Source organism: Paramacrobiotus metropolitanus, unplaced genomic scaffold (assembly GCF_019649055.1).
Source record: "Paramacrobiotus metropolitanus isolate TYO unplaced genomic scaffold, Prichtersi_v1.0 Parri_scaffold0000007, whole genome shotgun sequence".
NCBI lineage: Eukaryota > Metazoa > Tardigrada > Eutardigrada > Parachela > Macrobiotidae > Paramacrobiotus > Paramacrobiotus metropolitanus.
In genome coordinates, this window is record NW_026570227.1 from 428,608 (window position 1) to 446,871 (window position 18,264).

The 18,264-nt window shown below is 46.1% G+C and overlaps 1 protein-coding gene across 3 annotated transcripts; it reads left to right on the plus strand.

The window, feature by feature from the left end:
* Positions 1 to 9,212: 9,212 nt before the first annotated feature.
* LOC129582189 (serine/threonine-protein kinase mos-like) lies at positions 9,213 to 13,764 on the plus strand. Of its 3 annotated transcripts, XM_055473630.1 has the most exons (8): positions 9,213 to 9,621; positions 9,706 to 10,198; positions 10,277 to 10,375; positions 11,207 to 11,359; positions 11,501 to 11,626; positions 11,723 to 12,016; positions 12,147 to 12,564; positions 12,886 to 13,764. In XM_055473630.1, exons 3-8 carry the CDS (start codon positions 10,328 to 10,330, stop codon positions 13,515 to 13,517), a joined length of 1,671 nt encoding a protein of 556 aa, XP_055329605.1. In that variant the 5' UTR covers positions 9,213 to 9,621; positions 9,706 to 10,198; positions 10,277 to 10,327; the 3' UTR covers positions 13,518 to 13,764. The 3 variants fall into 3 exon arrangements, with proteins under 3 accessions (XP_055329605.1, XP_055329606.1, XP_055329608.1); XM_055473631.1 differs by lacking the exons at positions 9,706 to 10,198; positions 10,277 to 10,375; XM_055473633.1 differs by lacking the exons at positions 9,706 to 10,198; positions 10,277 to 10,375 and having other exon boundaries at positions 9,213 to 9,615.
* The last annotated feature ends 4,500 nt before the right edge of the window (positions 13,765 to 18,264 follow it).

Genomic DNA, 18,264 nt, shown 5'->3' on the forward strand with positions numbered 1-18,264 from the left:
AAATTCTCCGCTAACAAGCTTATTCCTTCCTGGCAGAGTGCCCAAATGCTGCGGCGTTTCCCTCCATAATAGCCAAACTTATCCGATGTTTAAGAAATGCCGTGGATTTGCTTTCGCCTGTGTTTCCCTAATCAGACGCCCAAAGAAGCTAACTAATTCCTTAGCAGCTTCTCCCAGAACTCCCATCGTCTCCACAGCAAACGGATAAACAGACACTGATCTCCCAGTGAGCGGTAGCTGTGTCGTTTTACCTTGGTTTTTGCCCAGGTAAGCAGAATAGCCCACCAAAAACGTGTATTTTAAATAGCATTCGGAGCTATTCTTCTTTGCATGGCTCCTGCCGCAGCAGACAAATATTCGCTCATAAATAACAGAAGCAGCAGGGCAATTATTATCTCGGATGTCTGAGCGGGTTTATTCTTCCCCCGCACCAGTATCAAGGTTCAGTCAGACGCATGCAACTGGTTGAGACAATAAGCGCAATTCCATGTACCAGTATCGAAGAACTGCTCTGCAATACGCAGTCAGACGACACAGTCTGGGTACCTCCCCAAAAACATCCACCGATCATGTATGCGCAACTGTTAACCACAACCATTGCAAATTTGTCCGCTTTTTTTGGGAGATTTTGTAAGGCTGCCCATTCGCCGGTAAGTGCATCGTACCGGTAGAGGCTGGTGGATGTAGCGTAATACATCTGCTGGCCACATTTGGCCACTGCTTCGACAGAGGAAGACACCCTGTAAAACGGAAATAAGGCTCGAATGGTCACTGTCTTGATTGTCCGTAAAAGAGAATCTGTTTTTCTGGAATTAGCAGAGCCAAACACTCAACCTGGTAGCACGCCAATTCCGTGGCGCCCGTTTTGCTTCCCGATATTTTGCTTACCGACACATTGCTGACCACCAATTCCCGGTTACACAATTTGGCTGCGAAACTTCTTGCAAAAACTTCTAATTTTCTTTGACCGGCAGCTTGCTTATCCGTCCGGTTTATAGCTTTTTTCGCTTTTACAGCGTTTTTTTTTCGTTTTCTAAAGTTTCTTAGTTTTTTTTTGGATTATTAGGTAATTTTTCTCAGGTTCTGGCGTTATTTTGTGTCTCTATTACCTTACATTTCTTGGGTTCCTAGGTTTTTTAGGTTTCTTAAGGCGTTTTTTTTGCATGAGGATTTTCCAGTTTGTGTCTGTTCTTCTGTTCTCTTATGTTATGATGTTTTCCTTTTACATTCCCTATGTTTCAGAATCTCGTTAGCAAAATGTCGATGTTGTATAAGTAGGCAGTCGATCAATATACTATCGAGCATCGAGTTGTCGTTTTAATAAATTGTCGGGTAGACATTTTATCGGTCAGCAAAAGGTCGCCACTTCCTTCGAGCTGCCATCCTGCCAGTGTCCATATCGATTTCCGTTAAACATGCATATTGGTCCCAGATATAACTCTTGCGGTGGACCGTGATGGATTTTCTTCTAGCAGTCAATCCCAGAACAGGTGGTAGCGCACGCCATGTGCCTGTTCGGATATTCCACAAGTGGAACGCCATTTTGTTAAGATGGAGGGAGTGATCTGCTCTGCATCCGCTTTATGCCATTGCCGCCTAATAACTATGAGCATGCTTGTGACTAAGACTCTTGGAGGGCGGACCACTTTCTCACTGCTTAAACGCTGCGTTAAAGGATCGAAGATTATTAACTGTGAATTCGTCCTTCCATTGGAAAAACATAGCACACCTTGTATTCCTCGTACTTGAGATATGACATTTTTCATTGCTATCCTATTCGCAGCAAGTGTACCCAAGTATTTTTGAATAAGATCGGCTAAATTTGGCGCACTTTTGTCGGTCACAAAGGGCACGTAACCATTGATTATTCTCGAGGCATACTCGAACTGGTTATTGTCTTATTGATAACGCTCTCTACAGTGTTCCCATCTTTAACGAGTAGCTTTTCTTGCACACCACTGGATATTTCGGCCATATCCAGTATTATGCAACCCAAACTCCAAATATCAGTTTTCCGTCCCGGACTCTCTGTCGGTTGCTGGGAAAATTTTCTCAGCATTTCGGGTGACATGAAGCGAATCGTGCCATGTAGATGCGAAATATCTGCCGAACATGTGGTATTGCCTTGCCTGACTTACATTTGCACTAAACCATCCAAGTCACTTTTCAGCAGTTTCTTCCGGCCCCCTTCCAGTACAGTTATAGCCTTATACTTCCTTATTTTCTGGCCTCCGGTCCCCGTGAATGATGCTGTTCTCATGAAGGAAGTCCAGACCTCTTGCTATACACCCCACGAGCTGAGCAGTTCTATTATAACTGTTTAAGAGGTCTGGATTTTGTTTGCGAAGTGGCTATTTTACCCCAGCCTTTGTGGCAAAATAGCTTTTGGCTATTTTGCCCCAGTATGTGGGGCAAAATAGCCTTTTGCTATTTTGCCTCACACTGCGCTCAAATAGTCTTAAGCTATTTTGCCCCAGTATATTTTGCCGAACCCTTTAGCTAATTTGCAGCACGCTGCGTTCGAATAGCTTTTAATCATTTTGTCGCAGTTTCCGGTAAATAAGTTGTACACGTTTTCAAAAGCATTATTTACTTGTAAATGTACATGTATTCACTGCGTAGGACTCAATCATCGCAGTCACTTTGTCTTCTTTCTGCTTAGCAGCTGTCGATGTAAGCGAGAAGGCTTTCGGAATGATTGACTAGACCGCACTGAACTTGTTCGGCTGGGGTACAGCACTTCTGCCAACGAAATTAGAGAAAGCTTCTCATTATATATACGCGAAACCTCCTTTTAATACCGTAATGATCGGTTTCCCTTGAGGATCCTGAGCGATCAGGAGACACCGTTTGTCAATCAGCTGGCCAATGACCTTTACAACGTACTGGAAGTGAAGCGCGTTACTACAAGCGGATATATGCCACAAACCAACGGCTCGTGCGAAAGGTACAATCAGACGCTAGCGCTTATGGTGTCGAAGTTCATAGACGCTGAGCAGCGCACCTGGGACAAGGTGCTGCCGTTTGTGGTGTTCGCGACAAACACCAGCAAGCATGACACCACGAACGATTCGCCATTCAAGTTACTGTACGGAAGGGAGCCGACGCTGCCGGTCGACATCGCCTTTTCGACAGTAGCGGATGCATTCGTGTATGATGTCGGAGAACGGATGGAGGCGCTTCACGCGAAGGCGAATGCGCGCATTGAGGGGAAGCAGAACTACCTCTTCGCTCACGATGATCACCCGGAAGTGACGTACAAAGACGGGGACTACGTTTTGGTTTTCAACCCTGCCGGAAAGCGCGGTAAGGCGACCAAGTTACTGAGTCGTTTTTATGGGCCCTACCGAGTACTCAGGCAAACGTCGCCCGTAAATTACGAAGTGGAAACCTGTGGGATCCGGAAACAAAGGAACGTTTCCGTCACCCACGTGTCAAAGATGAAGCTGTTCAAGGATCGCAACGAGATGTTCGTTGACTCCGAGGATGAAGACGGCGAAAAACGGATTCCTGTCGCGCGTCCCAAGCAACTGGCGGACCACGACGAGGTCCCGGACACGGTAGCGGAAGAGGAGCCGTCCACCTACCTGATGGGCGCCCCTGAAATTGCGGCCCCTGCGGTGACCCCTGTAGTACCACCAGTGCTGTCCCCTGTGATTGACTGAAGTGGTGACAACGGCGGAGGCGGACATGCTCGCGCCGGTGACTCGGGAAAACTCGGAAACGGAATAGTGGCGTTCGGGTCGTGAGCGCAGGGCACCGGACCGGTATGACCCATGCTCATACAAGCACTTTAACGGCTTGCTGCTGTTGGTGTTGTTGTTCATAACCTTAGTCGCAGCACTGGAGGTGGCTGTGTGCGACTGCTCTTCACGACGACATGCCGGTGTCGTCAGGTTCGAGCGATACGAGCAACGCCGGACCAACATGTCGTCCGTCAAGTTCACCCCGGTCAAGTAAGACATCTATACAGAAGATAAAGCCCGGACCGTGTTCAAAGGCTTCAGCTGCCGTGCATGGGAAGAGACCTTTGCACATCGAGGAAGGATTCCTGGGCTGGAGGGACACGACAAAGTCGTCGAAGGAAAAGACGTTGGCATCAGGAGATTGTTGGGTCATGGCTAACACGTTCAAATGCGGCGTGAATTCGATGGTGAAGCGTGGTAGTGTCTGGTCTTTTACAGCGGAACCAAAGAGCGAAGGAGCCTGGTACTCTACGAAGACGTACACTACGTACAACTGTGAACTGGAGGAGTTGACTCTGGAGCAGGAATGCAAAACGTGCCCGATTATGAGTATCGTCGAAGAGGTAGCGACGGATCGAACCGTGGGCTACGCGATTCTGGCACACCGGACCGTGGTATGGAACGACATTTCGCAAACGCAGAGACCGTGCGAGACGGCTCAGCTGACCAGGCGAGTCGGTCAATTGTATAACGATACAAACGGTGTGATGAGAATCCGCGATACTGCGCGGCAAATGGATTTTGTTCTAGGCGCAATGGCGCGCTTGTGCAAACAGACCGGAACGAAGGCATTCCGTGTTGTCGGTGAAACAAGTATGCTGCTGGTGGTGCTGACGCGTGCGGAGAAGATCCTGTTCCAGGATTTCAACTACACCGCCGGAGAAAGTGTCGCTGGAGGGGGAGGCAAAGATTCGGCATTTAGAGGCAAAAGAAACTTGCTGGGATTCGCGGGTGGGACACACCCCGGGTTTCCGTCGGGATCATCGCGCACCATAATGTCGTTTCCCGTGACAGTGGCTACAACAACTGTCGGAAGAAAGACGCTGAATGCGGAAGGCGCAACCAATGAACCCCCGATGACGCTACAACAATACCTACCTGAGCATCTACAGTGGATCATGGACTCTGTGGTGGAGCAGGAGAACCACATTGCGGAAGCTGTTAACGCCGTCGATTGTCGGTTAAGTAGACTTAAAATCTAAAATCTTCATTCACTTTCGAAAGTTGGCGCGATTTTGGCTGCGCGTGCTATGCACTTTACAGAGTGTCAGAGTTTGGAGAGCTTCGGGACCATGGGAATTTTACGGCAGTGCCGACCGTTCAACTTGACGTTCGAAGCGCAGAACACCGTCTACTGCGGCGTACAACCGCGACCGGGAAACTTTACGATTTCTCGCGACGGATTCACGGCGATTAAGTGGCAAGAGTGCTACTGGCAGTCGCATACGGTGAACTTCCGTGGGATTCCTCACGTTTGGAGAGACGGAGATTGGCGACCAGTGCAGCCGGTGCAGTATGCTGACCGACAGCTGTTGCTCGCGCTTTTCCATCAGACCGTTGACCTTTCTGGGGCCTTGCTGGAAGCAGCCGCCGAGAAGGAACATGCGATGACGTTTCAGCTGCTGGGCCAGTTAGCCGGGGCAATGGAACATAACGGAGTAGAGAACGTTGAATCGTTCGTCCAGAACGTGCAGCAGTCAGCGAGTGTACCTGACCTAATGTCTAAGATACGTTGGTTCAAAACGATGTTTGGGTCGATCACTACGGTGGTAGTGCTAGTGCTGATTGTGCTGGTGATATTTCAGTGTCGTGGACCGATAGCTGGATGCGGGAAGCGGATTGTGAATCGCTTGGCCGAACGGAGACATGGACGTTCGACTGTGGTAGCGGAACCGGTGACTTACGTCAGCGCTCCTGAGGATCCGGGATATGAAGCGATTAACCCACCGGACAAGGAGGAGGGACGGATTTTCATCCCGCTGCACCGTACGAATAACCGGACTTGATGTCTTGAGGGACCTGCGACGTCTGGGAAGGGGGCAATGTTACATAACTAGCTTAGTCATGTAATGATGTTAACCTATGGTCATATATGTTTTCTCCTATGGTCATGCACCTATGGTCATAGTCCATGTTTTTGCCTTTCTCATGCCCTTGTGAGCCAGATGTACTGACAATGCGTGATTGTCTGATATAGGTCGATTCCCTTGATGTCCTGTTATTTCCGGCTTAGGTCGTTATATAAGCCTATGTTTACTTGTTATTTGTTAGTTCTTAGCTGAGTATTATTAAAGAGGCTAAAACCCGATATTCATATACGCCTACGGATAGTGGAGGTGTTACAATTTTAATTAGTGTAATCCTGTGAAAGCATACCGATATGTGCATTGGCTGTTGCCTATTAAAATAGTTTTAGACATGACGGCTGATTGTATGAAACTATTGATTTCGATTAAATTTGAACACCTGCTGACCAATATATCAAAACGTATAAGACCATGAAATAATCGAATTATGCGAGTAATCTAAACAAAAGGGGATGTCAGTAGCGCACCTAGATAATCCCCTGTATTGCTGCCGTCACCCGCCTGGAGTGTGGCGTACGGCAGTACATATGGCTAAATCTGGCTCGATATATATAAGCACCATGTACAAGCCCGTCCGGAGTTAGAGCACGAAAGAGAACAGCTAACGCATAATAAGCGCGATGTTAGCGCTTAGCACGCTGGCCACTACACTACGTCTACCACGATGCGTAAATGCGCTCCGCAGTTAGATTGTCCCTTACTACACCGACTGTTTTTTAGCCACCTTCCGCCAGGCAATTACGATTATACTCATTAAAATATATGGCGTGCACCAAGCCCCCAGCCAGCCAAAAGCATGTTACGTGTTTAAAGAGTGGGGCGTGTCGTGGTGTAGTATGCTGTTTGGCGTAACCCATGAATTTACATTGTTCGCTGTTCTCTATCGTGCTCTAACTCCGGACCGGCCTGTATAGCCACAACGTCATGCTCCAGCCGGCTGACTGCAGCAAGTACAGGGATTTTCTAAGCGAGCTACTGACATCCCCTCGTATGCCATACCTATGTACGGCTAATGCACTGCACTTGTAGAACAGACAACAGTCATCCGCTTTTTTCACAGAAAAGACGCGGCATTCGACTGTGGAACCGGTATTTCTATCTGTGCGGTGGGTATCCCGTGAAGGGCCGCAACCGCGACATCCTGGCCTCCGTCGAAGCGTACGACGCCGCCACTGACCAGTGGCGAAATCTGCCGGTGATGTCGCAATCACGCTGCAGCTTCGCCGCCAAAATCCTCAACGGCTACCTGTACGTGACAGGCGGTGTGGGCGCGGTTTCGGCGGCGGGAACGATCGTTCTCGGCAGCTGTGAGCGGCTGCAGTTGGGCGTAGCTGGCGCCCAATGGCAGTTTGTGGCCGGCCTAGGATTTCCGCGCTACGGACACTGTATGTTCGTCTTGCATGGCAAGCTGTACGTCTGCGGAGGGTGCAACCGCGACGGGATGTCGCTGACCGCGATGGAGGAGTACGATCCGGCGCTGAATCTGTGGAGTGCTGTGCGACCGGCCGAGCGACCCGGGGTCCGGTATGCCCCGGTGTCGGCTTGTGCGACGCTCACGTTTTCTTATAAAATGTTGCGTTAATGAAGGACATTTTACGGTTTTTATTGTTTCTGTTACTTTTGATTAGTGCATTGTTCTGTTTTATGTTATCAAATTTGTTGTGTAACTGTTTTTGCAGGACATTGTCTAGATAGTTTCGCGCAGTTGGACAGTGGGGATATGTGAGTGTATATGTCTCAAAATGATGGACTGTAATCATACATTTTAAAACTTATACAACCATTGTTATTTTCAATCAAAAATCGTATGACCAATACGGAAGGAATGCATCGAGGAACTTTGTTCGATCAAATAAATGGACGTAGGAAAAACACTGCGAGCGAAAATTTGGGTTGTGATTCTGTTGGTGATTACCTGTCTTTACTTGCGCCTAACCGTATTTTGGATACGCGCCACTGTAGAGCGTAGCGACGAGTATATTGATTGACCTTTGAGGACGATTTCCGTACAGGATGCATGTGATAATCCTTAAGACTAGGAAAATGCACTTTTGCGTGCATTGGCAAATCTGAGCGAGCCGTGAAGGGTTGCATTTATTGCATTATTCGTTTATGAATGTGCACTTTTTATCACCGCACCAGTGTGAATACGTTTAACGGCCACCACCTGAAAAAAGTGTACCTTTCTTCAGTGAAATGATGTCTTTTCCGTCTTTGTTCCGATGGAAGGCATGTGAGACAAAAAAAAGGTTGCATATGTCACCAGAAGAAAGGTATTCAGTATTCACGTGGCCATCACTGTGACACAATGGAAAAATGGGCCGGTACATAGCGCCAAAAATGGGATAAGTACACTAAAACTTTCGCTTTCGCGCACTCCGAATCACTCTTTCGTAATACTTTATATCATTTTAAAGCTAAATGATTTGTAAGCATTGTTTTGAAAACCGTATGCGCGCGCAACATCCGGTAGCAGTTGCCGCACCCCGTCTTTGAACTGGTGCTTAGTGTATAGATACCTCAAACCCCAGATCATCTTGGTGAAAAAGTGACCAGGCATGAGTTTGTTGCGCTGACGCTCCTCCCGCTGTGGCAGCAGCCGAATCTGTTCGACGGGCAGCAATTCCCGGACCTGATACCCCGCCAGCACCACTTCAACCACTGCGTGAGAATGCCCCATTACATCGGGGCACGCGATGACGGTACCGGGATACCATTTTTAGGGATGACTGGGGTGCCCGCGCAGTACCTCCAAGGCCGGTGCGGGGGTGTTTTGCGCCACCACTTGCGCGGATACTTAATCTCTTCCACGTGTCCCGAGCAGTCGTAGACCTTGCCGTATTCCATCAGCATCGGTTCCTGTCCGGCGCATTCGAAGTCGACCAGGAGACGCTGCGGAGCCTGCTCAGTTTAAACCTCGTCGAGGCCGAGAACATGCAGCAGCAGCCCATCATCCCTCTCCACATCCACAGCATTGGACGCGTAAGGTGATCGTCGTAGTATTCCGTAGACTCCAGACTCTCCAGTCACTCCATACATTGTATGGATTCTTGTAATTTGGGTCACGTGGGTGCACACTCAATTTTACTGCAAACGTTTAGGGAAAATACATATGCAAGTGCATGGCTGTGCATCACAGCTACAAGTCCACGGTTTTCAAATGGTCTTCGTAAGAGTACGAGTACGGTGGCGTGCTCATTTATGGCGTGATACCTCTTATCAGCTGTTTAAATTCCGTCTTGATTAAAAAGCAAACTGATTATCTTATTCGCCAGTATGCACTACAAGATAACATTTTACAAGCATTTTCTGTACTTGTTCCTGTTTGTCTAGAGATTGCTAATAATTACTCGTATATACGTACATAGTAGTAGTAGGGGTATTATTACTTTTAGGTGACCACCCCGTTTCCAAACTTTCACAACCCTTCACTCGGTTCACAACCTTCTCGACAAACGCTCGCTGCGTGGGCTACTTTGTATACTGTTCACTCCGTCTTCACCCTTTTCATTTTCTTGCTTTAAAGTTTATAACGTTCTTTTATAAGCAAAAGTGGGAGAAAACTCTGCGCTTAGTTCCCGCACCATAATCTTGCAAAGTGCAAAAGATAAAATAACAATACCGTTACACAGTATATACACTCGGTCTCGTATCAAAGCGTTGTAATCCGGAAAAGCTCTTGTTTTTTATATCCCTTTCCCAAACTGGACCTTAATGGATGAACCGACTCCCGGCTATTCATCCAACTAATCACACAACGTCGTGGATTTAGCTGCGGCATGGTAAATGTACGGTCAGCAAGCAAAGTAAAAGTACTGCTTTTTGTAATTTAAAATTAATTATGATTAATATTTATTATGACGATGGGTTAGGGTATTGAGGAACACTGCGGGCAAGCATATTCCAGCAATAATATGGATTACCACAGGGGTATTCAAATAAATCTGAATAATCTTATCTGTCAGTTCCTGTCAATTTTCTGACATAACTCTGACTAGTTGTCTCACATGCCGAATCACATGCAAGCGCAAATAGAACGGCAGTATAGCCCATGGGGCTTGTTGTTAAAGCTGGCGTGTAGTGCTTAAGGGGTTGCACACACGTATTCCGAGTTTTTTGGCACTTCAACATCTCTTCGGTATTTTTAGAGTTGCCGCTACCCAGCTTGTCCTAAACGAGTTGAGCATCTGTTTTCTAAATTATCCATATAAACAATGGTTATTTACTCGTAATGAGCAGAAATCGGATTTGCTCTCCTAAGTGTTTCAGCTTCATTCATAACACCTATTTGACGCTGTCAATTTTTTAAAACAAAGAACATCCAATTCTACGACGAACAACAGTATACACTAATTGGCCTAAGTGGTAAGTCAGAACAAATCTTTCAGTCGTGCACTCGTGCACATTTTTGCTTCTTATGGAATACTTATTTTTTTTTTACAGCACTATGCCTTGTATGCAGCCTCCTTTTGTCAAGTACTAGGACGTAAACAAATGATGGAAGCAGTCAAATTGGTGAAAATAGAGTTTCTTTACGGAAAGGTGAGCAACATGATCGAAAACTGTTCAAGAGACGGGTACAAAAGCTTCTTTCAATGGAGGGAGCGGAAAATTTGTCGCAATGTTTTTCTCTTGGGTGCGAATTTTCTGATTCCCAGTAGAAAACCGCCGAGACTCGCCACTGAAGATCAGTCTCCTCTCCGTCGTCTGCTGACAACACCATGGGTGCATCACTGCTGGTTTCAAATTCAAATCACTGCTGGTATTGATGCAGAAAACGATTCTGATCCACTGCTTCTCAATTTGCATTTTGTGGGCGTTGCCACTGAGTACAGCCACTGCGTGCGGTTGTGACGACTTATCTTTGCTTCGAATGCAACACGCGAGCAAACGTTTAAGCAGAAATGTATTGTTTTCGGCAGGGATACTGTCAGACTGTTTTGCCACGGCCAGATGTACCGTAATTATTGAATTAGAGCCCCAAGGTTACAAATATTTCAAATGACCCACGGGGTGGGCTCCAGGCCTGGGCTTGTATTTAGGGGGGCGGGGGCTTCAGTTTTTCAAACCAACTTTTTGGCATTTCTTAATATTGGCTTTACGGTATTTAATGAAGCCCATAGGCCTCAATTTCGGGAGGGGGGAGGCTTATAACTTTCAAATGACCTTAAGGATGGGCTCTAATTACGGGGGACTTGTATTGGGGGGGGGGCTTCAAATTTGATAATTACGGTACTTACTTATTAGTCATAATATGTAGGAGCGTAGGCCGTAGGCGGTACTAGAAAACTTCAGAATTTCAAATCACTCAGCCAGTTAATTCTCTAGATTAGAACTGTCAGTAAGACTGTAACCTATGTGTTATTTTTCCAGTTAATGCGTAACGTGCGGCGTTCGCTGTCGGAATGGCACTTTAAAGGGATCCCATCAGAGCAATTGGTCGAAGAAAGGCTGGTGATCTTGCATCGTCATGGAACAGCGGTATACGAACACGTCGCCGGTGCTATTGTTAAGGAACTAAAACAGGCAAGGCAAACCGTTACTTCGTCAAATAAACGCCCCCTCCTCCCTCCCAAAATTAATCGCACCGGGGCGATTCTTAATTTTTATAGTTAAGTCTACGTTAGTTTTTTCATACTCTAATTTCTATAGTGTCTACGTCTTCAGGTTTCCAAGACTAACTTGCAAAATTCGGGAAATGTATTTCTTGCTGCACTCCGCGATATGTGGCGCCTTTTCAAAGATTTCGTATCGACATTTTGCCAATTTTGCCTCACGGTTCTCCTAGATAAGGTTGGGATGCTTCTCTAAATGCCAACTTAGCATATCTAATTTTCGTGTTATGTCTCATTTAAGACACTGAAGATATTTTAATATTCTTTTTTAAAGATATATTCGTTCGGAATCGTGGAACTGGTTCAAATCCAGGGTCAAGTTTTTGTCCAAAATAACTTGGATAATTTTCACGCTTTGGGTCTGAGGATCTTTCGAGACAATGTTATTTACCATCATGGAATACGAGAGAAATTACGAGTGGTAATGTTGAACAGCAACCGATGGGTTCGGACACTTGACGCATACCTGCTTCGTAAGTCCTACCAAATTCTCACGGAACTTGGAGGAATAGAGGTTTATCAGACAATCTGCGGAAGTCCGTGCTTACGCCACTATGGCAAGCTTTTGGTGAGAAAAAAGCATCAAAAGGTTTCAATGACTCATCGACCACACTTCCGTTGATAAGTGAACAGACTGCCGAAATTGTTAGCAATCTCTGACTGTAGCCCGCTTTCAATACTAACACAAATTTTTTCAGAGTAAAGTAAAGCAAGCCTTGATGCAAAACAAACGCAAGGAAATTTTGCATTCCTCGAGAACTAGTCCATTGGCCAAAAAAACGCCAAAACGCAGAGCCCAGAGCACACCACCGAGAGTTAATTTATTTGGTCATACGTGCTATTATAACTACAACAACTGCGATTATCGAGGAGCAGGAACGTTTGGTGCGGTGTTCGAAGTTGGTGCAGTCGTTGGTGGTACAAAAAGACGAGTTGCTGTAAAGGTCATGCCTATGCAGAACGAATCAGATCTTGTAAACAACACAGAAAAATGGAACAGCTGGTGCCAACGTCTCAGAACAATTACAGCACTGATTCATCCCCACGTCGTCAGGTATCACGGTGTAATCGCAGACTGCCAGAGTGCCCGTATCGAAATTGTGATGGATTACTGTGGTGAGTGATAAACATTATTGTGTACATATTTGGCGGTTTAGCATTGACAAGTAGTATTAGCTTCTCTAACGCTCGCCTACGTAAACAACGAAATTGGTGCAAGTACTACTAATGAAGTAGTTCCATGTTCCAGTTCAAACACTGTTTATTCAAATATATTTTACTTTGTCACCTTTAGTTTACGGTATCGCTTTGCACTTTTGCTAATAACTGAAGGAAGGTATTTGTGTGCCCGGTGATTTATTGTCATGTTGTAGGCGCAGTTTCAAACAAGAGAGTAGGAGGATTAATGTGAAATATAACTACTGCGTTCTTTCGTAGTTGGAGATCTCTCGCATTATTTGCATCTTGCCGGGAGAAATGAAACGGTAATCGACATCCACACAGCTATGCGTTATGCGAGCGAAATCGCTGATGGACTGCAGTTTCTTCACTACAACGGAATTATACATGGAGATTTGAAGCCAGGAAACATTCTGGCACGTCATAATGGAGCGCAAATTGAGATGATTCTCGGTGACCTAGACGACAGTGTTCAGTTGCGTTGCTTCATGTCCGGTACCGACGACCTGTCACATATTCATGGCACTATCCGCTACATGGCACCGGAAATTTTAAAAAAGTTCATTGCACAAATCGAGAGCGAAATCCCTGGGCGGAAATCTGACATGTGGAGTTATGGCTGTGTACTACTGGATCTGGCTAACTGTGTGACCAAGCTGGAGAAGAAATGGCTTTGCAAAGCATCCAAAATAATCGAAGTCGGGAAAGAAATGACGGACATGCAGTTTGTTATTCTCATTGCCAAAAAAAACTTCGTTCCGCACGTCGATGGCTCTATTCCGTGCGCTCTGAAACAGCGCATTCGCCGCTGCTTATGCAGCTCAAAACACGCGAGAATTTCGTCCGAGGAGATGTTGCAGTCCTTAAAAGAATGGCGTGACAGAAACTAATCAGCGTGCAGACTTTGAAGCCGTCTTTGTTCAGTTTTGCGTTTTTCCAGTTCAAATTTACGCTCATCGCTCTTCACAGCGCCAGCAGCTTAACTTTGGAGACTTCTTTTGCTCGGGCCAGTGATGATCTACACACACGTGACAAGACACACATCAATAATTTCAATGAGTGTTTCTAGCTGCATGTTTTTCCATTGTTGATATAGTGAATGTTTGTTAACTGAAGCAAATGTTCAAGCGAACATAAGGCTGTTTATTACAGTAGTAACAAAATTACAGCAAAGCTGCTAAGGAAAACAACACTGGTCACTGATCGTTCCCGATCAGCCAGTGTAAAATCTAAAAAGACGTCATCGTTGTCGCACATGTCATTAAATGTTCCGATGACCGACACAGCACTTCCGCGTTGTATCTCAATGCTGAATCTCTGACGCAAAAGCTATCCCGACCGAGTGCCACTACACTCGCAAATCTTCCTTGACAAATCTTTAAAACATTTCTTTGTTAGCGGTCCAAACGTTCCCGTAGTTGCAAAAGCCAGAGGTTGTACTACGTATCGATTCACGAGTCCGTCGTACTTCCATAACTTTGAGTCTCTATTAGTGAGTGTTATCACTAACTGTAATCGTCTAGGCTATTTCGCAAATGGTGGTAAATATAGGTTGATAATATACAGAATTTTTGTTAGGTGAAGTCTTAAATTTCTCACTTTTTTTTCACAAAAGAGAAATTAAAACATCAGTGAAAGCGAGAGCTTTCTGGAGCTTAAGCTTTTATCTGCCAGTCATAGTGATAGTTTTCTGCGGCGAGCGCCCTTTGCAACACAAATCAACCATATCCATCCGATTCCGTCTTACATATATACGAGGGGATATCAGTGACTCATCTAGATATCCCTGTATTTGCTGCCGTCAGCCGGCTGGAGTATGGCGTTGTGGCTTACATACGGTGCCAGTCTACTGCCAGATTGTACCGCGCCAGATTTAGCCATATGTACTAGTACTTACTAACTTTAATTTTGCAGCATTGCAAACTTACTCTGAAATATGTACTTACTTGGCTTTTGTGGTCAGGAATGACACAGGGAGTGGCTTAAAAATTTATCAGAAATCCAGCAGCTTTGAATATTATCGCAATGCGCGAAGAGTCCCAATACATTAGTAGTAGGCTAGTAACTGCTAGCAACCCTAATCGGTTACCGATAAAGCTGAACCGCGAAAGTACTGTTTACGCGCGGTGTGCATAAATAGACGACATTCGAATTTCGCCGCACCGTACAAAAGCAAATTTGGAAAAAATTTTCCAGTTCAGCCAAGATTAATCGCTTAGCAATTAATCGCTAAGCTTCGTCGAGAAACGTAGCCGGCGTGTTGTACGACTTATGTTGTCGTATCCAGTGCCACGTTTCGTATTCTGATTGTTACCCCGACATGGCTGTTATTCTACGGTACACTGGTCGGGATGGTCCTAGGCATCGATAAGTTGCCTGGGGCCACCCTGACCAGTGTATAATCGTTTGCATCCCTGGTCTTTCCTCCACTTTCTTGCCCCATCGGCCAGCACGATGCAGGGTGCGTAAAGACCTAAATGTGCTAATGGACAATAGGGATCTTTTAAAAGGCAGTTTAAACTCTACAAAGTTTCACCAGTTACAGCCGTCACGAAGAGGCGCGAAGCGTTGATGCCGCCTAATTTCAAAGCGGATGGTAAATTCGTCACACACTGTACAATTCCCTGCTAGCCAAGTTCACCATCGTCAGCAATTGCGAGTTTGTGATTATCGACGAATTTCTTACCACCATATTTCACATACCAGGACGTATGCTACATTATGCGGAAAGCACATTATACCATATATCCTGATATGTGATAAGGAAGTTAAGGTGAGATACAGTATTTATGTATCTGTCCAATGCTTTAATACCCTGACGCAGCGCCCTGTATTTCCTTGACGCTCCAGTTACAGATCCTCTCAGTGCCCTACGGATTTCCCGAAAAACGGCTCTGGCGGCCAGAGCCACTATTTGGGAAATACGTAGGGCAGTCTGGCCAAAGCCCCCAGAAAACCGGTTGTGAAAAGAAGAACTCCATGGTGCAAGCGCGTCTCGTAATGGCAATATGCCAGGCGGAATCCGATAAGCAAACTGCGACTGTGGACAACCTCTGTTCATCTCTCGCGATGAAGGCAGCTTGGCAGGCGGGAATGTCGTTCGTCAGTATTGAGCAACAGGAACGCCGATTTGCACGCAAGACCATGCATCGCAAAGGTATCTAGCGCGAAGCTGCGATGTGAACGATTCTTACTACCCAAAGTATACCACAATAACAAATTTACCTGTGTTGAAAGTTACGACACGCGAAAGATATTACGGGGCAAGCTAGTGTAAATAGTAAAACAGTAGAAATACCTCTCACGCCGCAGGTTTGTGCTTCACCGAAGTTCGTAGGCAAACAGAGTAAAATCAAGCGTTGCTCGGTGCAAGAGTGTAATTGGAGATACTGCACGTACGCAAGTGCTTAATCCCCAGAGAACATTTACCGGAGAGGACACGCTGCAGATACTGATATCGGGGCTTCTGTACAAAGTTAACTTTGCAACTTATCCGATCTGACAAGTTGCATCAGAGAGAGTTTAGTTAAAGCGGTACCAGCTCCCATCTCGGGGATCGATATGTAACTTGTGCATGCCCAGCTAAAAGAAAACAGCGGTTCTGAAAAAGTGGCAACTGTCCGGGCGGGTGCACTAACTTATTTGTCTAACAGCATTAAAATTTCAAGTCCCGATGTCCTCGTTTTGCCAACAACATGCAAATATAAAATTAATGACCTTTACAAATGACAACATTTCTTACTCGGCATTCCTTTTCTTATAATTACATATGTACATATGTAAGCTCAGGTGCTTGCTTGCACTTTAAAAATCCAGCACAAAGGCTTTGCTCTTCTGCGTTCGCAAAAAATCGTTTACCTGCAAGAGGAAAGGAAACATGCAGGCTCTGGGTTAATCTTATTTAACGTTCGAGCGTAAAATCTTATTAAAGTTGACTGAAGTGCATGAACTTCATGACAGTGGGACAGTGGAATCAGCCAGTGAAAAAAACCACACCTTTGCGGCATAAAACGGCGAAATGGATCGTCGGAAGAATCCGATGATCAACAGTTCAAGACTGATTTCGCTGATGCTGTGGTTCCAGACTAGACTATTCTGCGTATGCGACAGCCGGCATGCCGGTGACCATTTCGGTCAGCAAACGATGGCAGTTAAAACGATGGCAATGTTTCAGAATGTACACTGTAAACAAAGTTCAGTAACGGACGCTGTGTAAACAAGGAGCAAAAAGATAAGAGCGATGATCCTGGTTGAAATTCCCCGAGCACCGAACGTACTACGTAAATACCGGTCTCATAACAGGAAACGGCCTCGGTGCTGTAAAATTAATCAACTGATACACTGTACATGCCGCTTCCGTTGCGCGTCGACAATTGTTGAGAAGCTCAGCACCGGAGGAGACAGACGGCTATCAAATTCTATCGTGGCGCACCACAAGCGTTTACGCAAAAACAAAAGTTTCATTTACTATTTTCTAATGTTCGGCGACAGCCACTCGGTTAACAGTAAAACAGACACCATCTCAATACTTACAATTGTTAGTCTGATTGTAAACATGGGATCTAAGTAATCAATTTCGGTTTTGCTCTGATAAATTCACAGCATTCAATATGGCAGCACCTTTTCTTTAATTAGAATCAACCCGAAACGCTGGTTAATCAAAGGATTCGAAAGCGTTGTGAATAATAGTTAAGCTGCTTTGATTTTGGTTTGCCATGCCTAGGTGAGCTTTTGACGTCAACGTACCGGTTTTCTGAAAAAACCGTGACCACAAACGATGCTGGCTTGTCCATCCCATTCTCGCGGCCAGCTGGTTTCTTGGTCTGGTTCCTTATGTTCGACAAAAGAAACTTTGGTGTGAGGTTGCATCGTTGCACCGAAATGCAGATTCGTCGACCAGTGGGGATAACGAAATGAAAGAAAAATAATAAGAGAGTATGACTGCGACAACATATCCACGCAGCTCCCTTCAGCATTTGCAGACTGTAGTTGACAATTTGTGTACAGGAAAGAAGTGGCATTTGACATGTGAGCCGGTACTTTTACCTTTGTGATGGCTGTCCCGTGAAGGGCCGCAAGTGCGCCATCCAGGCCACCGGCGAAATGTACGACGCCGCCACAAACCAGTGGCGATATCTGCCGGCAATGTCCAGGTCACGCTTCAGCTTCGCCGCCAAAGTCTTCAACGGTCACCTATACGTGACGGGCGGCATTTGAGAGGCCCCGGCGGCAGGACTAGTCGTCCTTCGCACCTGCGAGCGTCGACATCTGGGCGTGGCCGGGTGCCGAATGGCAGTAGGTGGCCGACCTCACCTTTCCTTGCTACCGACACGCTATGTTCGTCCTGCATGACAAACTATACGCCTGCGGAGGGCGCAACCGCGACGGGATGCCGCTGTCCGGGATGGAGGAGTACGATCCGACGGTGAATCTGTGGAGTGCTGTGCGACCGGCCGAACGATCCGGGGATCGGTACGCGCCGGAATCGGCCTGCGTGACACACACTGTTCCCTTAAAAGCGCTCCGTTTTTAACCGGCATTTTACGTATTTTGTTGTTTCGAGTTTCGATAACGCGCGTTGTTCCATTTTATGCTTATTTAATTTGTTGTGTACGTGTTTTCGCCGTACGTTGTGTG